Consider the following 20,222-nt stretch of genomic DNA (forward strand, 5'->3'; position numbering starts at 1 on the left):
TGTTGATGGTTCAGACACGATGCAGAGACTGGCTTTAACGATATGTTCGATTTATTGGTGCAACCATGTCATACATGTTGGCATTTTCACCAATTAGACAGAACATAACATGTAAACACCTGACCTACAAGGAAGGCGGCTTTAGCGAGCAGCCATGGAAAATGCAAGTAAGCATTATAAGGCCAAACATATCCAAGTCTTGCAGGATCAGAAAGCTATTACAACTTGAAAACTGTGGTCCCAAACCTGCCTGATTAAAATAGCACAGTAAACATGATTGACTTCAAGCAAACTGTGGTCCCAAACCTGCCTGATTAAAATAGCACAGTAAACATGATTGACTTCAAGCTTTTTATCCTGCAATCACATCCTACTTAAATTTACTATGAGTGGCCTTGGATTGTTCATTTGGAAGTATACATATATACTTATATACACATATAAACACGCAGCACATTTGAACAAGAAAAAAAAATATCTATCGATACACATATAAACACACGCAGCATTTTTGAACAGAAGTTCTAACATAAAAAAAAAATGTCATGACTGCAGTCTTTCATTATATTCAAAGAGATACGCCGAGGGGGCAAAGCAGAGGCTGCTTCTGGCAGACTTTGGTGTGCTTGCTTTGGTGAAGACACAGACGGCGCGGGTTCATGTGCTCTTTTTGGACACCAAACTTTCAATGAGTTCAATGTCGGTCTCCACCTGTGCCATATCAGCCTCCATCCGCAATTTACGACTCTTCCACCAAGACGTGTCTATGACTAATGGAAGACGTGTGTAGGCCTTGTTCAGCTTTTGAAGTCTCTTTTTCAGGTACTTGAAAGGGAAGAATATTATTGGTTAATAACTCAAATATGCATACCATGGGTTGTTTTTGCTATTTGTGTCTTTGTGCCACATTTAAAGTAGGACTCCACTGTAGTTGAAATAAATATAGCACGGTCGCTATCCATTGTGGGCCCTCTATCGATGTTTTGCCTTATTGGTAATCATGAATGAAGTCGAAAAGTTTTGAAAAATATCAACAGTATAATCTAAAAATGTGTGAGAAAAAAAAATATCCAAGGGGTTGACATTTTATCTGTTGTCGATTGAAATTAGTGTCACGGTGCAGTTAGCAGTTTTGTGATAAATTACCTCAATGATTTCACGAAAGTCGTCTTCTGTAAGCTTTTCGATATCTGGTTCCTCTGGTTTGGCCACCTCGATACAACTCTTTTCCTGTGGAGACTTCGGGGGCTTTGGTTTGCGGCGTAGTAAATATTTGGGTACCTCTCCATAATCCTGCCACATAAAAACAAAAAAAAAACCATCAAGCTCTAAAACATCTTCATAATCAGTCCAAACATGATAACAATACTTCCCCCCTACATCCTGGTCAATGCTCTCTATAGAGTCAATACCTTTTTCCTGATGTATACAGGCACAAGTCCCGAGAGTTTATTAAAGAACTCCTTGTGCCCCATGTTGGTGTCAACAACACAAAATGGCGGCTTGGACGACTTTGGCACGGCTGTAAACATCTTTTTTGCGGGGAGCCCAGTAGGAAGCAGAAATGTCCCCGCAGACAACATTGGCTTATTTGTAGCACTGGTACAATAAACATTGCGGACATGTAGTTTGTCTGGAAAACAAAGTACATACTCGTAAGATGCACAGCAATGCAATGAATGGCGTTTTAGAAAACTCACTATCAGGCAACTTTGATTGAAGGGAGAACTTTGTCAGGTAGTTTGCCGGATGTTGCAGCTCAATTACTGTTGTTGTTATGTTGTTTTGCCTTGAGCTGGACACGTACCTGAAAAATGAGCAAAATCAATTCATTATTTGATATTGCTTAGCTCTTTTTTTAAACCGAGTAATATATTTCTTCAATATTTGGTCATTGCTTAGCACAATCATCAAAATACGATACACTCAAATATTTGACACCAAGTACCGCCCTAGAAAATATAAAAAATATATATTTATTATATATTAACTATTTAAATACAAAAACAGAGTGAGCCCATGTGTTCAGCAAAAAAAATAATCTGTTAATTAATTCTATTAAAGTGTTGTTAATTAATTCTATTAAAAAGGGTTGCATATAAAACTCATACAGAAATACCTCCCAAACATTCTAAAATTAGTATATCGCTTTAATAAGTCTTAAAAACAAAGAAAGGAACACAAACATGTGCCAAATATGCTTAGAAATATGCTCAAAAATGTCATGAGCGTACAAAAAGTAGCTCATTTATATCATTTGGTCGTCCAAAAAAAACCCAGCAAGAAATATTTTTTTCCCCCTCTAAATTACCTCTTTGGCTTATCCATGATCACATTACTTTGAATCAAATTAAGAACTGTATCCTGTGGATAGATTTCCCCCAAAGAGCTCACTCAACAAAATGACTCTCAGGTAAGCTTGTCGGTTCCGATCCAAATACCGTTGAGCAACGTAGCCTGCAAAAAAAAAACCCACGTCCGCATGTCATGCTGTCTCATCGATCTGAAAATTGACGATGCAGTTGTTGTTTCTGTGTATTAAGGCGAGTCGCTGTTTACGCGTCCAAATCCTGTAGTATCCAACCGCATGACGTCATCGTGATTCTTTGTGTATTAAAGACGCGGGTTGAAATGACGTGTCAGCGATATCCCGCGGTCGTTTAAAAGAGTTCCATTACAATTTTATTCCAATAGGTTGAATGAGCTTTTCTAGAAAATATTAATTTCCCTTCCATGTCCCAATTTTGTATTAAATTAATACAATTTGCCGGCACCATATGTAGTGACGTCATAACCACAGTGGTCATAAATATAAAACATGCCACGCTGTTTGTAATTTCAAAAATGAGGATACTTAGTATTTTTTTTGCTATAATGGAGACATAATAATCCAAATTTGATTATAAAGTTACTTCTCCCTTTGAGTCTCCCTGAAACACCTGATCAATGCATTCGTACTGTAATAATTACTTGACACTAGATGGCGCCAAATACAAAGCTAAAGTAGCCATTAGTTTAGTCAATGTACAGTAATGTAGCCCTTACTACACTGCCTTATTTGTCCCGTGTGGTAAGGTCAAAAGCCAATGTTCTCAACTCTTAGTATTCATTAAAACATTTGTTTCTGAAAATAGACTTTTTTTTTTTTGGTCTGCTATGTTTTGAATGACACATGACAAACGTCTTCAAACTGACCCAAGTGAATAGTGAGATTGACCTCTTACTGTACTTTGAGTTTATGCTTACTCTACTTTCAGATTCATGTCTGACGTTTTGTTTCCAATTCCCTCTGCTAAATTACTACAATGACGTTAGAATGTGTTTTTATTGGAATATTGGCTAAACTATTCCAAACTCAAATATAATCAAACCTGGGGAGTGAAACATTCAAGCAAGTTGAAATCGGACTTTCTGGCATTGGATGGTGGAATTCAATTTATAGAGCCGCCAGTAAATCAGTTTGTGTTTTATATCTCATCCAAACAATTCATGCTACTGACATCTTGCTGACATTAATGCAAGGTTAATGGTTGCTCCTCTTTTCATTTCCTGTGCTAAGAGACTTCCATGTCAGTTTCCCACTGAATAATTTCAAAGGGTCCAAAATAAAAGGACTATTTTGGGCACTTTTAATTCGATTCCCATGTGTTCAACGATGCAAAGATTGTTGCATGTAGAACTGTCCAGGAATAAAAAGGAACATTTTTACAAATTTGATGGAGAAGTCATGACTACAGTCAAATTTAGATATGTTTATATTTAAGGTTTTAATTTTTTGCATTTCATTTTCACTTATCACAACATTACATTTGCACAGATTATTTTGTAAAGTGTTGTACTGTAGTTGAGAGTTTAAGTTTTTATTTTTTTTCATATTAAAAAAAGAATTGAGTCAAAAAAAAAACAAAAAAAACAAAGCAAAGTTCCAGGAAAGGAAATCTTGTAAAGTTAAAATAACCTTTAAGTACAGGAAAGTGAGTCAAATGAAACAGGCAACGTGACAACTAATAAGACACAAAGTGAACAAAACCTGGAGACTAACTCACACTTCCACTGTGACAAAACAAGACAGCTGGGAAGATGCCAAGGAGAAAAAAAAAAAAAAGACAACTTGACAATGAACCTGGATAAATAGAGAAACAGGAAGACATACACAAGTGGGGAGTTGTACGCGTTTCAACTAAAAAAAAAAACACCTAAAAATTAAACACATTTTTGTAAATTTTGTAAATACATTTTATAAATAAAAACGAAAATGCAATTACAGCTTACTTTAGAAAAAAAAAATCCTCCTTTTTGTCTTGGCTTTCACCGTTCATTTGAAATTTAAATATAAAACTAGAAAATTGTCATTAACTTCATACAATTTGAAGGTAAACTGCTATATTTTGATATACGGGGTCTTTAAAATGATCTGTCATTGTTTTGGGGGGACATTTGATGGATTAAAAACTACTAGTGGTATTGCTGCTTTGACTTTCCCACATTCTAATCACAGGTGAGTTGAAAACATGCAAACTCCAAAGCAATAAAATCCCGAGCCTATTTTGAAAGTCACCCGCTTAGGAAATAATCAGCCCATATTGGTCACACAGTTGGCAGTCAACCTAATGGCGTCTAATATTAGCTCATATTAGATTACGTACGTTCTCAGTTGAACATTAAGAAGGACTGTGTAAATGTGTTACTAGGGGAAGGTCGGAATGTAGGAAGTGGCTTTTCATTTGAGCTAAGTCACATCAACACACAAAGCATTCCAGTCTGCTAATAAATATGAAAATCTATCATTTCCTGACAAAAAATGATTTTCCTCCTGAGGTTTAAAAAAAAACGGTCGGGTACAAGATGATGCAATATTATGACAGATTGTGTGGGCGCATGCACGACTGAGTAGAAGACGTTTGCAAAGTCCCACTGTGCCCCCACTATGCCATGGCATTTCTGCCAAGACTCATCAAGAGCCTGCTCCATATTTCATCCCACTTGTTTTGACGCCAGAATGTGGAATTTGAAATCATCCTAACGTTATTCAATAAGCCTTGAGACAAACGTCATTCCTCATATCTCCCCCTCACTCTTCTCGTGTGGAAATACCAGCATTGAATAATTAATGGTCTGCGGGAGGTGAATAATAAATACGTGCCAACAATTAATGCGTGCAACGCCGATGAGGTGGAAAAGATGAGGGCTTCCCCCTGCTGAGACTTCTCTCTCCTAGTCTCTCCTCTCCTTGGCAAAAACACATTGCAAAGGTGAACTAAAATAGCATTTCACGGAGCTCGTTCAGCACATGGTTACATCTCCGCTCTGGCACTCCATAAAAGACGAGTTTGAAATGAAAAACACAATGGGCGAGGTAAATAATGCATCACGCAGAGTCGCTTCTACGAGCTGGAGTTTCCTCTGCAGGACGTGACAGCATCTCACGATGCCCGTCTCGGAAACGTGTACAGGTGCATCAACACTGCTCATAAATATTCATTTGCGGCTGTTAGTCCCACGCAATCCCGTCTCTCGGCTACGAATTCTAAATATACGTGAATATCGTGAAGCAACGACCTTCGGGCAAGACTGCGATCAGCAATGATTGAAATCGTGTCTCATTATTAATGCATCATTAAAACACCGAGGAGTGTTTTTGTGGACATGTTCTTATGTAAGGCGGAATCTTTTTAACTTCTTCACTGCCATCGACGAGAATAGACGTCAAACGTTACGGACGTTGATATCAAAGATGGCTCGGCATGAGTTCACGAAAGAGCGCTGCCTTTTCTGCAGGTGCCGCAGTAATCGTTCATACTGCACGTGGTGTGGAAATGCTCAGGTGTAAATCTTTTTGCAGCTGCAATAAAGGTCGGATAGTCACTGAAGGCTAACGGGGGGGGGGGGGAAGCAGGACAATAAATAAAGGGGCGCAGTTCTGTGACTCCACCACAGTCATGGCGGTATTTATCGATGACTAGGTAACCAATACAATCAAATGGCCTCCCTGGTTACCAGTCCACTGCAGAGCACGTCGACGGAAAGACCAATCCCATTCATTTGACACCTATGGACAATTTCAATTAAGTTAGCAGGCATGCTATCGGAATGTTGAAGGAAGCGAGCATACCGGCCGGGAAAAGCCCACGCAGGAAACTCCACACAGGAACAGGAAAGCCGGTGCCAAGATTCAAATCCAAGACCTCTTGACTGGAAGGCAAAGAGCACTATATCTACCAAAATGTCATATTTTTCAAATCAAATGAGACTGGCTGGCGACCAATTGTGTGGGCCCTCGAGGTCTCCATGACCTAAAACAGGATGAAGTATTTTTTTTTTTTTTTTTTTGTACTGTAACACTGCAATTAACTTGATTTGGTTGTTCATTATAAGTCGAATTGCCTTTTTTTTTTTTTTTTTTTGAACCCCAGATCGGTCATCTACTACGTAAGAACTCTTTGAGGACAGGCTGTTCAGTTTGAACCGACAGGAGGTCCGTTCTCCTCGTGTGGGTCATCGCCTTGGGGGTCTTCAGCTGACAAAATAAACCAGCGTTCCCACTGTCCGTACATCTCGCCGCTCGCATTCCCCCAATGTGACCCATTTACAAGAAGGGAGAAGACGATAAATCTGAAATATTTTCCCCCGGCGCTGTCTCATTGGACCTATTCATATTGTGCCATGACGTATTGTTAAGAAGCTTATTGGTGAATGCACCAGCGACTTCAGCATATGTGGCTTCCTCTTCCTGCTTGTGCAGGAGCTTGAGTCACAGGCGACATGGCGGGTGAAAGTCTAGCGACACAAACGCAGAGGATGTGTGCCGAGTCTTGTCATTGTTTTGTTACGAACCCACACACGAACAAACACACCCAAATTCTTTTGTCGGGCAAAAATGTGCATGTCTCAAACTTTCATTTAAGTTGAAATAGACGTCACGAGCCTCAGGACAATATCTGGTAAACATCTTAACCCCGACGGGAAATACGTCACGGTGACGACGTATCATTTTGAAATGAAGTGCAATCCTTTTGTTGTCCATCCATTCATTTTCCGAAGTTCCCATCTGCGAAGATATTCCGACTTCCCCCGCCTATCTTCCAAAAAAACATTCACGGTAGGGTATATAAAGATTCTCACCCGTGACAGCAATGAATAATAAATTAAAAATAAAATTCCAAAGAACTCTCAAGAGAGCTTGGGCACGAGCCAAGCTATTCTCTAAGTCGGATAAACACTTTATTTTATGAGTTTGGCTTCTTTTTTTGGAGGTCTTCCCAGGTAAACCATGTTTACCTTTCAGTCCACATTCTCACCTCGTAGAGGATGCGACGCTTTTTTTACCATTGTTGCACGTCTCTATAAAATAATTCAAATGAGGTCAAACGTACACTATTCCTAGAATTGGGCCAATGGCTGACGTCAAAAAAGTAAGGCAAGCGATAGATTGGACATGATCCTATCTTTCATGTACGACGGTGATCGGTTCTTTTACGTACAAGCTACGTTTTATATTGTTCTTGATATTACCGTAGGGATTTCATTTCATTTCTCGTGCCAGCAACAAGTTAATGAGAGCAACTTGATGAGCCTTGTGATTTTATCAGCGGGGGCAGGCTAGCACAATGCGCCAGCACACCGCTTTGACTCTGGTGCAGAACGCCTCGCCTCGCCTCGCCTCGCCTCGCCTCACCTCACAGCCGACCTGTGCTGAACTGGCGTGACCTTTATCCTCCCAACAGCGGCGTGCAATGAATGGTTGTGCCGTGACGCGACACAGGTTTGTTCCCATTGTCCCAGAGTGGACACAACGTCTCTACCTCTTCCTTTTGGTCATTTTCGGGAGGCTGCCGCCATACAAGCTACATCTCGACTCTTTTCCTGTGTTTTCAGACAGGCAAAGCGTCCACTTTACAATATCAAATAGAAGAATCACTGGTAAGATTAGTCACCTGATGACCTTCTGGGAAAGTCTGGAGGTGAGTTTCACACTATGCTTTCCTGGCAATCAAAGAATCCACTCCATGTATCATGCGAGGAGATGTACAGTACTGAGGACAAACTATCAATCAACGTTTGACCTGAAGATATCGCAATCGGTTGTGTTCCCTAAAATGGACCGTCCTCTTCCAAGAGTGTGATAAACTGCTCTTATCTGACCAGACAACATTGTTTGTCTTCACCTTGAACGTGGTAGGAAATGTACGTACGTATATCGGCAACAAACTGGGTCAACTCTATAGGGAAGCGTGCACAACATTTAAAAAAATAAACAAATCAATCAATGAATTAAAATAAATGCATTTAAATAAATACATTAAAATGATATTATTAATGCCTTTCTGAAAGTGTCAATCAAAACTGACAATTATCTTTATAAAGACAAATTTGTTGACAGTTGGATCGTATTTGGGTGGCCACCATGTCCCAGCAAGGCTGCGATCCCGAAAGTTCCAAATCAGCTCCAATAAACACACCGGGGGTGAAACATCAGTACTTGGCCAAGAATGTCGACTTTAATTACACTCGGCTGTCAGTCAGGTTTCCCATATTTGTACGAATGTTATTAAATAATATGAAATCAGCCCCAATGATGTATTGTTTTTCTTATCTCCTGTTCTCCAACACGTCAGCTTCCCCCAAAGTGAAGACAAACAAGATTATGGGTGTCTATCGGACATCCTCCCTCCCCGTGGGTTGATTGTATGTGATGTCATTGGCTCCTATAGACAACCTCATCATCTACAGTATGTGACCCGTTCCCTGTTCGCACAATGGGGTCGAGGCTCGAGGGCTGACACTTCAGTCGTGCATTCTCTGTCCAGAGCAAAACAAACATTTGCAAAAGGAACACAATCTTGGGTGAGCACCAAAATGATACATTTCACCTTGATGTCAATTTCTATGAATGGTGTTTTGTCTTCAAATAGAAAGACAAACATTTTGGAGTATCAGTCCAATTGTGCATTCTTCTTTTTTTTTTTTGTATTATCAATATTGGACATTTGTTGTTATGATGGAATTCCATGAAGAAAACTTGCTTATTGAAAAATGTGGCTAAGCTAAATATAGCTTTGAGTTCAATGAAATAGGATTCGATTCAAAAACAATTAGATGTCAGTATCATTTTTGTTTGGCACTCTGCCATGAGATTTCTCAAATATAAAATGGCTCAAGTAAGGTTGGGAAACACACATCGACAGTTTGCGGCCAGATAATTTAGGAGACTGGTCAAATTCTGGTCATTTTCCCTCCCTACTAGCATCCTCTGAAGCTAAATTTATATTGTAACCTCCCTAAAAGACTTTAATTTTAAAATGGACCATAAAAATGACAGTCGAGACACACACACAAACATTCCGATACGTGTGTCCGTTTTTTCCATCGAGTCGTGTTAAGCAAAGTTATGTTTCGCAACTAACATATGGTGAGACATTGTTATGTCAGCGGTGACTAAAGGACAAAAGTGCAGCGAGTCTCAGCAACATCTCACATTAATGTCAACTATTATTTTCCAGCGCTTGTCAGTCCTCGAAATTGTCATTGTTGCCATCTTCCTAAATGACAGCCCCCCCCCCCCAATCTCATTAGAGTTCCATTTACGGCGGCAATAAAAGTTAATAAGATGCCTTTGCGCGTGTGTCATAAAAGTCCCCTGCGACACCATCAAGGCGATGTAGAAGTTCACCATCCAGTTCATGGCAGTGTCAAATATAAAAAAAAAAAAAAGTTCTTTGTGAGGTTTGAATAATGCCTCATTGAGTAACACCCCATTTGCCCAAATAAACACTGTCCCATTTTTTTTTTTTTTCAGTTAGAGACAAAATCTCATCCCGTTGTGGAGAATAATTGAAGGCAGGATGTGTAAATGATAAATATTAATAATCTATGGGGCTAATGTTTTGGGAGTCGCTCATCTGGTGGGGGAAGAAAATCCAAACATGTTTCCAAAAATGCATACAGGGCCGTGGGAATGACAAATATTACTCACAAAAGTGATAACAGGGAGGAAAATACATGAAATGTGCTTTTTTTGATGCAATCTTTTTGTGTATGTGAGGACATGTGACTTTTTTGATATATTCTGGCTATGAATAAATACTATGCTTGGCTCAAACGTAAATGAAAGTCTCATGAGTTTTGCAAACGTTTGTGTGTTTGCGTCTTTCTGTGCAGTTTAAAACGTGTGGTGTAAATCCTTATTTTAACTTTAAAAAAAAAAGCTTTAGTGAAATAGCTCCATTTAAATTTCAAAAAGTTTGTTGCATACACATCCATGCAGCTGTTTTGTTTTGATGCTGACAAAAACTGCTATTTGTGCAGCATCATCATTCAAGGACAAGGACGGAGCAATTAACGCTGAGCGGGCTTTGTCATGTTGAGTTATCCAATCAAGCCTTTGACACAACTCTTGTAAAGTAACAGGATTTATTTTAACATCACAAAAAGTACTGCTGATTTCTTCCCTTCGAGGAGTCGAGGTGCAATGAACCCAATTTTCCTTACTATTGCTTTTAAAGGAGAAGAAATCCTGAACAAGCAAGGTTTTGTGTGTGTGTGTGTGTGTGTGTGTGTGGAGGGGGGTGTTGAAATCAGCACAAATTCAACTGAGAGGAAGAAAAAAAGCCCCCCGGCGCAGGAAAAACAGCTGAATGAAGCTAAAGCCGACATTTGAGAGGATGGCTGTGTACAGTGCTGGAACTGATAACCTGCTGAGATGCCATTAACAGAATCAAAGAAAAAAAAAAAATCAAGAAGATGGAAGCTGTTTCTTTGGGAAGGATGTCCGAAAGAGGAGAGGTGACTTGACTAACCTGCAGACATCAGTGCATGAGGAAGGTCAGAGTCAAGAGGAGGACACTTTTGAAAAGTATAGAATCTCTTATAATGATATCATTCTTCTATTTGTCTCATGCAAGTATGCCAGCTCTCAGAATTCCACCTCATGTTAGACTGGATTTTGTTACCATGACAACCAGGGGAGGACCCAGAGCTTTGCAACGAGAGGCTTTGCACATTGCCTCTCATCATCTCACCAGTGTGTGTGTGTGTGTGTGTGTGTGTGACTGTGGGCTGAGCTGACTGTTTGCTTCTAATTGTGGAAGCAGAGCTTAGAATGTGGAAAAATTATGCTTCAGCGGAAGAATAAATCTGCTGACTGCAATTCCCTAGTAAAAATTTTTTTTTAACTTCACTTTAACACTGATTTGTATCCTTTGAGCAAGATTGTTGACTAATTCAATGAATTAAACATTCAAATTAAATTCATGAAAAACTGTTCATGTCTACAAAATCCTACAGACACTTTTTGGGGGTCATTGAAATCAGCTGTAACACGTTCTTTTTGCTCTTACCAGCCAATTAAAGGACGGAGAAGTGATGACATCATCGAAGGCTAGCACAAATTTGAAAATCTGATTAGAGCAATGAAAATATGAACCGTCATGTGATTCCCAGTAGTCAGGACAGGTCAGATCCCGTTGAACAAATCCAAAAAGAATTTTTTTTTGCAATTCTAAACATCCGACATCATGTTGAGGACAATACATTTTGGTTTTTGGAAAGCACAATGCAAACACTGAACCCCTCAGCCCCTTGCTGGCCTGTGGAACAATGCGCTCCAAACCAAACAAATCAGAGAACAAACTTGTCCGTGTTTGTATTTGGGAGTGCTGCTACGTAAAGATTATCTTGTATTAGTAGTTTGTCATATTATTAGATTTTTTTTTTTTGAACTTGAAATCTATAATGATGCCTAATTAACATCCAGATGCATCTTAATACATTTAAATATTGCAGAAAATTCTATTCATTGCAGTGACATGATTATTTGTTCCAATTTTCACAATAGGATGTAATAGGTAACAAAATAAGGTGTTTATTTAGAAACATTTGATTCAAGTGGGTGTTTTTTTTTTTTTTCTAGAGAAACAAAACGAACCGAGTCATCTTCATGCCAACTTTTGTCATATCTGGCAAATGACACAATCTCTTATTTCGTAAAGTGCAAACATACAGTAGTGATAGCAGCTGGCGTGTGCTGAATCATATCGTCACGTCACTTGTCTGACAATACGTGTCACATTTGAGTCAAATTTCATGTGGAAGTTGCAAGGAAGTGTTAAGTCTGACTTTCACGCAAGTTCGAAGTGAAGTCATAAAAGCAAAAATGACACACATTCTCAAGAAAAGGCACACTATAAATATATTAACATCTAAACAAGGAGATTTCAAGTCGAAAAATTGGAGAATTCCTTCCTTTACAAGAGAGCAAACTTTGATTTCCTTCTTTTTGCATGTCAGAAAAGCTTTTTACTCTTTCAAACTTTCCAAATGAAATTTCACCAATCATTAATATTGAAAAGATGGAGGGGCTTGCTTAACTTCCTGTCTCTCTCAAGATTTCTTTTTTTTTTTGTAAGAATATTTTGATATGGTTTACAACTACACTGCATCACATTGCAATCATCAAACTATTTTGAATATTTAGAACATTCCTGCATCTCTTCTTCCATTACAGGAGTAAAAAAAAAAAAAAAAAAAAAAGGAACAATGATAGCGCTCAAAATACACTCGGTGATCGTATGACCACCGCAACCGAATTACGAGTCCGTTGTGTAGAGTATGACCTCATCGACCTTTGACCTATTCTGCCATTGATGCTCAAGAGTCCATGAAAGAGGGAACTGGCCTTTTGAAAAGTCTTTTTCAAGCCATTGTTCCGGCTTGTGAGATCAGAGGGCTTCAAGTTGCTGTACACTCTTGGTGGTCATTTTTTATCCACTCGTATGTAAACTGATGTTATCTGCTTTGGAGAGCTGGCGGCCAGGCATTAGTCATTCCAGGCGGACTCATTCGTGGGGTCCTCCACATCACCCAATTTTTACATCAGTATTTCCACTCCCCTCCTCTCTTTCTTATGTGGGGTCATTTTAAAATACTCTTAACATGCAGTAAGATGTTTTTTTTTTCCCAACTTTTATGAAATGATCCTCTTGATGAACTCGGAAGGAAATAGGGACATATTTAGTGAGCTGATGAAGGGGTTTGTTTGGATAGGAAAAAGGAAGGTGCCTCTGTTTTCTCCCAAAAGAGAAAGCCATCCTTTGTCACGGACGTTAGGGAAACGTTAAGGGGACATGGACGAGCGCTGGCGTGCAGTTATTGTAGCTTAAGCCAGACATTAAACATCCTCCGCTTTGATTCCCAGTCTTTCCCCATCACTAAATGTTGAGAAGTCTTAACAAGGAATGAATGAACAGGAAGCTTTCCTTCAACTTTTTGTCTTTTTTTTTTTTTCCCCCTCAACATCTGCACGTGCATCACGAAGAGGTTGACGTCTTCCTGCGTTTTTTTTTTTTTTTGCATCACAAAAGAGCCTTTTGATTTCTTCGTCGTGGAATATATCAACAGAAAGGAAGGGCAAGACAATTAATAACTTGAAAGGAAACAAAATGCAGTTTGTGGGATTTGTGGTTGTCCTCTGTATGACATACTGGAAGAATATTCAGAAGGAAGAAACTGAGTTGGTTTTTGATATTACATTATAAAATCTTCACATTTAAATTAAAGTCAAGAAAATCTAATCTACACTTTTTTTATTTATTTACTTAACAGAACTTGGTCTACATTGTGTGGCATTTTTCTGAGCATATATGTTGTTTTCATTTTTGTCTGTCCAGATGTTGAGTCTTTTGGCCGAACTGCAAAAACGAGAGAAGAATATGGACATAAAAACAATTAACATGATTACATATAGTATGCCCAAATAAAAAGATGAGTGAAGTTTGTGCTATTCAGTCCTCACATAACTATTTGGTTGATGTCTTCCAGGTTGGAGCTAGGACACTTCATATCATTTTCATGTTTTACGTTTTGGAGAATAAGATATTTTATTTGTCAAGTAGGTGACAAATGACAATAATTCGACCTAAGCTGGCCCACTCAACTCGCCACACGTAACTGAGTGTTAATTTTATTCGTGGGTTTGTGTGCTGTAGATGATCACACCTACACACAATTTTATATTTGGAGATATTTTCATTTTGATCTTTTAATTTTGACCTGTAAACGCTTTGCGACACGGGTTTGCCCATTATTGGTGTTAATTGGTTTCGATGGTAATTGCAAGACTTATCTGCAATGGCAAAAAAAAATAAAAAAATGAGAGATTTCGACTTCAAACGGCATATGTTGTTTATTGTTCAACAGCATCACAATCTCAAATGCGTACAACTCGATACATAGGACTTTTTAATACATAAATATAATACCAATAACTTTGCATCTCATATCAATAGAAACATTCAGTGCATAAAATACAAGTGAATCATGTGCATTAGAATGGCTTAGAAATATAAGTTAATGCATCACAAAACTATGGAGAAAAAAAATATATATACAGCTTCCTTGGAATGTGGTTGGAAGATGGCGGCCGTCTCCCATCCAAGTACATAGATGTAATTCCCAATCAATGCATTGGACCCAATCGCAATCAAAGTCTTGGAAAGTGTGCATCCTCAAACAGCAACGGTGAAGATTGATGTTGGAGGTGGTTCATGAATAGAACAAATTTCATATGATGCTGGCTTACATGGTTGCCATTTTAATCCCTGCCACCTTCCCAATTTCAGTTTTCTTCAGCCTCAGAGATCCCCAGCATGGACCGAAGATAAACAACATCTGCTCTTCATTCCACCTGCCTGTACTTTGCCATGAGGAGGAGGACGGACCTTTTGATCGCTGGCTTTGAAATGGAGCTTGTTCTTATGACTCAGTTGTGCTATTAATAGCCCTGTGCAGTTCTCATGTGCCATTGAGAGTGAATGAGGCATCACGTGTCTCGTTCACGGGACCTGAGCCACTCGCGCTGATATGAGCGGAGACTAAATTTGTTTGACATTCTTCAAGGTGGCTCAAGTGCACGAGGATGCATTTGTGTGTGTGCAAGTGGTTTTGATGATGCTGTGAAATATCAGGGCTTTCTGATTGGTCAACTTCATGGCACATTCTTAAGGCGGATGTATGACCTACTGATTCTCTCATGCATGCTTCTAACCCCTTATACACCTCCAAGGTGTCCTTTTAACACCTTTGTCATTTGTGTCATAAGGGGGGGGGGGGGGTCATTCATGCACTACAACATTATGTGGAACCATTTTGGAGACCGTGCGGCAATGCTGTCCCAAATCCAAGAATGATGTTCAATGTTCATGGGTGTCGCAGTGCAGCAGACACACCTCGCTCCTAATTGAGCCGGGACAATCCCAAGGCCATAGCCAAGGCGGCTACAAGGAGGGGGGAGCAGATGGAAACTACCGCACCTCCAGATCGGAACACTTGCCGGCCATTAAGAGGCTGGACTGGCCTGAAGGTCCCCACCATCGGTTTCCCGTCATGGAATTTAAGGTCAGAAAAAGCCCGCAGCTGAAAAAAGGCCATGAAAGCATGTCATCTAGCAGACCGAGTCATGTTTGAATAGAAAAATCATTTAAAATAAAATAAAATAATAATAACTGCATAGTAACTCCAAACAATTTGCATCTCCATACCAACCTGGTCAATGCTCAGAGGGATGGGGTTCTCAAACAAAGTCCAAACTACAGCTTCAGTACAGCCGGGTGTGGTCAGAGATCCCTTATAGCGGTAAAAGGAGGTCAGGTTGTGTTCAGGTGGAATGAGTTGTGCCAAGGAGGTAGGTGGAAGAGAGGTATTGGCGTCTGGGGGGGGGGGTTACATCATGAGGACTGTTGCAATGATTTCATGCGCAATTTGTTTTGATTGGACTTCAGCACCTACTTGAGTTTTTGATGCTTCGCAGAGCACTGATAATGGGCTCATATTTTCGATTTGCACTGTTGGACATCTTGAAAATGGAAAGATTTTCCACTTAATGGACGTTGTGATTTTTGAAAATTTAAAAAAAAAAAAAGTATAGAATTCAAATAGTTACCTCATAGAAAAAGCCTAAGACTGCGACTCCTTCTGGATCAGCCAATGCTGTCGTCAGATCGGCGTAGTGATGTTTCATGTGCACGATGTGCAGCTGCGGGGAGAAAAGTTCAAACGTGACTATTTTATCCAGCTTTTTTTGTACGATTCTGCAAACTGACCGACAAAATTATCGCGACTTTATCAGTCTGCAGAAATGTCAACATGAGGTAGACAAGAAGTTGCATTTCAACAATAATCGAAGGAATGCAGCTTGCATAAATTCAAACATCTCTTAGAGCAGCCATGACAAAATATCATTTTGGATGACTTATTATTATTTTTAAGTTCAAGGTTACCTCCATGGGATATTGCTCTCCATCAATGGTGTGTTCAGAACCTGGTCCGCCATTGCTGCCCCAATGCAGGTGGAACTGGACGGCCTTGTAGGTGCTTGGCAGTCCTCCACCCGAGATGGTGCTTAGGTGAGGAACTCCAACTTGAACTGGAGAAGATAAACAAGTCAGCACCACATCCGGACCTCTAGAGTGTCGACGGGACTTGGCGCTCACCCGAGTGTCCGTTATTCTTGATGTTGCCTCGGAAAATCTGCTGGTAGTTGCTGAACTCAAACGGAATCAGGCGTTCGTCTTTTAAGGTCTTTCTGGTGACAACGTTGATGGGCGATTGGGATTTTCCCGCGCAGTCGCCGTTTGCATGGTTCCACTTTTCTGGACCTAAAAGGGGAAAAAAAAAAGTTTAAAGCTGACCCAAGCTTTCAGTTTGGAGATTTCTCAAGAGATATCAATCTTACCGTTGCATTGATGCTCACAGGTGAACTGGGACTGATAACACCAGTCTGAAAGAGGGAAATATTTTGTGCATATGAAATGATTTTAATCCACCTAACCTGTCAAGTGCTCATCTATATTTAACTCCGCATCCATACAAATATCCGACACACCGGATCTGTTATTATATTCTCAAATACTTTCCTTCCTATCAGAATAAACACAGATATAATCTCTTACATGAGTGGGAACACGTTCTCACATGGTTTGTTGGCGAAGTTTATTAATATTTTACAACAGGAGCGCACGTTGCCTTGCCATATACTCAGCGAGACAAATATCTGCCGCTATCTGACTAATCAAATATTTATGAAAAACACTCATGCCATTGAAAAAATTGCAGGTTTGTTATTAGAATTGTATGAAGGCTTCTCCCAGCATTGGAGAAGGAAGTCATTCCCATGTCAAGCTTTTCCTCTCGGTCATGCACAATAATGGTTGCTAAAAAACAAAGCCTCACCAGCATTGTAATTCATGTCAACCCTATTTAGTTCCTGGTATGATCTTATCCACTTGAAATTGATTGGAACGTGTTTATTTTACTAATATGGCAACGGCAGCATTGTTTATTAAAACTGGAATTGTATTGTTTTATATTAGATTGGAACATTACAATGAAGTTTATTTGATTTTGAATGGTCCTGGTCAACAGTAAATTTGAATCAGAGATGAAAAATATCACATCAAGTTTTTGAGATATTTTTATTTATGATTTTGGCCTATAATTGCTTGCACAGTACGAGGTTTATCATCTGTAAGAATAATTTATGGCTATAAGGTTTCAGGGAAAAATTACGCTTGTTGAAACTAATTTGATCAGTTTAGTTTAATTATTATTAATAAAACTTGAACATGCTATATATAATTGCTTTACATTTCCTCCTACATTTGAACGGGAGCTTTTTGTGACTCGGAATGAGGCAGTGGCTTTCTACAGCACTGAACTACAACCACAAATATGACATTTTTAAATTTGATTCAAAATTTTAAATGATTAACTATTGTCATTTGGTTATGCATACTTAACTTCAGCCAGGCTCAGAGCATTGTGCGTGTTTGTATAAACAATGCCTTATAAAACGGTTGTTAGAGTCCAGCCAATGAAATCGCTGTCCGCACTTGTGTCAGCCAATGGGAAAACGTTACGAATGTGCCGGTCTCCAAGCGAAGAACAATATGAGCAAGGGTGTCATTGTATTAGCGAGGAAACGCGGAGGGAAAAAAACGGCAAAATGCGCACGGCAAGGCAAACAAACTTTGAATTGCTCCCCCATTTTTAAATTAAAACATCGTGCGCTACTTCTAAAAAAAAAGAATCAACACAACCCTTCCGCTCCACTGCGGTCTCACGTAGCGGTGGAGACTTCAGAGGGCAGACATGGAGACTCAATTGTCCCATCCACCTCAAGAACTGCACATAATCTCACGTAGCATCTAGCAGAAACCCGATTACTGCATTGGTGCGGCTGGCTGGTTTTATTTATGCGAAATAAAACACATGACGCCCCCCCACCCCCAAATAACACCCACCCACACAAAGATCGCCTCAAATACAGGAGGGCAATAATTTCCTCATTCACTATTACAAATTCCATAATGTAAATGAAGCTCTATGAATTGAATTCCAAATTTGAAGTGGGATAAATAGCGCACTTATGAAATGCAAACTTTTTTTTCCCCCCCTCAATGGGTTGACCAGAATACATGAATGTAAAAGTAAATCGTGAGAAATTTCTGCCGCAGAAAAAAACGAAACGTCATTGGTTCATGCGCAGCGCAGGTGCACTGCACTTGGAGAGAAAGAAAGAAAGAAAGAAAGGGAGAGAGAATCTCAATAGCAACTCTCCCTCATTGGGACCAGCTCGGTCCAGGATACGGGAGGAAGAAGAGGACATGATGACGCAGGCAGCAGGACAGTTGCTTGACCCGACAGGTGCGCACAAAATGAGCTCTGGATAAGAAACTCATTCATGTGGTTCTTTCCTCTATTAGTTGAGTGCCGTTTTTTCATTATTATTATTATTTTTTTTTTAGGAGATCCATGGGATGCACTAAATCAACTGTCACGCAGGCATAGAGGGAAAAATGATTTCAAACCATGTGTCCGATCAGTTGATTTAGATTTTTTATATATATATATATATATATATATATATATATATATAAATCACTGTAAAACATGTAGATTTAAAAAAAAAAGATATATTAAGAAACATAGAGGTATTTAAATTTAACAGATTTTAAAAATCTGATACTTAGTATTTCTTTGGGTTTTTTTTTTTACATGTACAATCCGACAAATAAACATGATTGCCATGAATGAATGAATGAATGAGGTGACAGATGAACTCACCACCAGCTCCGGCGGAGAGGCTCCAGGGGGATGCCAGGACGAGGACGACCAATGTGAGATGCTGCATATTGGCGAAGGCAACCAAATGACTCGCTCGTGGTCGCATTGTTGCAGGGGGGTCTTATACTTATCCATCAGCATGCCACGCAGGAAAGGACGACGCTGGCCCCGCCCCCTTCGATAGGCATCCTCTCTCCCATCAATTAACATCTCAGTGCGTCAAATAATCCGATCAAGATGCTGATAAGAGAGTTGTTAATAACCAACGCAGATATAATATATAGATAGTATCGGATTTAGTCATTAATTTCATATCAAACCCAAAACAATGAATTTATGGAAATTGCACCTGCTATGTAAAACACCCTCATCCTGAATTATTCATTTTAGCTACTACGATAAATAAGTTCTTTTTAAGGATTCTAAAGTACATTGAGGAAGTTGGGTTAATGCCTATTGTGTGGGAGGCGACGACGTATATAGGTTTTGATTTGGGGAAGATATTAAAATACTATATAGAACAAATTTCAACACAGGGAGCCCTTCCCTTTCTTTGTCATGTTCTCGACAGTACTGAATGACTCTGCACATTTGTAGACATAATTTCTGATAAGGAAGTTTACTCACTCAGGAACATAAGGGAGGATCAGAAAAGAAGAATCATGCAATGACGTCTTGATTTGGTAAAGGTACCCGCCCTGGGGTTGTTCCAATGCACAGGTAGCGGGCGGCAGTTTACAGAATTACCCAAGAAAGGTCGCCACCTGGTGGGCAAATGAAGAATTACGCTACACTAAATATAGTGCTTCTCAGGTCAATTCCTACTTAGTTGATTGATCCTTTTCATTGATCATTTGAGCTTTTAATAATTATATTAAAAATAATAATAAATAAAAAAATCTGTATATTAATTTCTTGATGGTGGTTTTGCTAACTAAAAATTATGATCAAAACTTGGAAATGTTTTTTTTTTTTTTTTTTTACATGTGAAGAGCGATCATACACTACAGCAAACATTAATTTACAATACTGTTAATACTATTAAGTTGGTAATGCAGTTTTTGATACAGCTCCTGTAATGTAAATGTTCTAAATGTAAACAAGAC

At 39.3% G+C, this 20,222-nt stretch overlaps 2 protein-coding genes across 3 annotated transcripts; both read right to left on the minus strand.

Moving 5' to 3' along the window:
• Positions 1-93: 93 nt before the first annotated feature.
• LOC147043175 (enkurin-like) lies at positions 94-2,453 on the minus strand. The gene is made up of 5 exons (XM_085936244.1): positions 2,312-2,453; positions 1,701-1,807; positions 1,413-1,633; positions 1,147-1,293; positions 94-825 (listed from the first exon to the last, which is right to left on the minus strand). Exons 1-5 carry the CDS (start codon positions 2,326-2,328, stop codon positions 658-660), a joined length of 660 nt encoding a protein of 219 aa, XP_085792370.1. The 5' UTR covers positions 2,329-2,453; the 3' UTR covers positions 94-657.
• Positions 2,454-14,173: 11,720 nt separating this feature from the next.
• ca4a (carbonic anhydrase 4a) lies at positions 14,174-20,134 on the minus strand. 2 transcript variants are annotated; one of them, XM_085935539.1, is made up of 9 exons: positions 19,744-20,134; positions 19,117-19,291; positions 16,727-16,771; positions 16,485-16,649; positions 16,272-16,417; positions 15,935-16,027; positions 15,781-15,847; positions 15,538-15,701; positions 14,174-15,408 (listed from the first exon to the last, which is right to left on the minus strand). In XM_085935539.1, the coding sequence occupies exons 2-9, from the start codon at positions 19,220-19,222 to the stop codon at positions 15,229-15,231; spliced, it is 966 nt and encodes a 321-aa protein (XP_085791665.1). In that variant the 5' UTR covers positions 19,223-19,291; positions 19,744-20,134; the 3' UTR covers positions 14,174-15,228. The 2 variants fall into 2 exon arrangements, with proteins under 2 accessions (XP_085791665.1, XP_085791664.1); XM_085935538.1 differs by having other exon boundaries at positions 19,117-19,356.
• Positions 20,135-20,222: the final 88 nt, after the last annotated feature.

The sequence above is a fragment of the Syngnathus leptorhynchus genome, chromosome 17, assembly GCF_054491065.1.
Source record: "Syngnathus leptorhynchus isolate UIUO chromosome 17, UIUO_Slep, whole genome shotgun sequence".
Lineage (NCBI taxonomy): Eukaryota > Metazoa > Chordata > Actinopteri > Syngnathiformes > Syngnathidae > Syngnathus > Syngnathus leptorhynchus.

Bases quoted from the DNA above. Each gene is read 5' to 3' on its own strand.
- LOC147043175 (XM_085936244.1), bottom strand. The intron at 1,634-1,700 runs GTGAGTTTTCTA...TTTGTTTTCCAG, and splicing joins TCAATCAAAGTTGCCTGATA to ACAAACTACATGTCCGCAAT. The intron at 1,294-1,412 runs GTATTGACTCTA...TTTATGTGGCAG, and splicing joins CTGTATACATCAGGAAAAAG to GATTATGGAGAGGTACCCAA.
- ca4a (XM_085935539.1), bottom strand. From the start codon at position 19,222: ATGCGACCACGAGCGAGTCATTTGGTTGCCTTCGCCAATATGCAGCAT. The intron at 16,650-16,726 runs GTAAGATTGATA...TTCCCCTTTTAG, and splicing joins CTGTGAGCATCAATGCAACG to GTCCAGAAAAGTGGAACCAT. The intron at 15,848-15,934 runs GTAACTATTTGA...TCCATTTTCAAG, and splicing joins TCTTAGGCTTTTTCTATGAG to ATGTCCAACAGTGCAAATCG.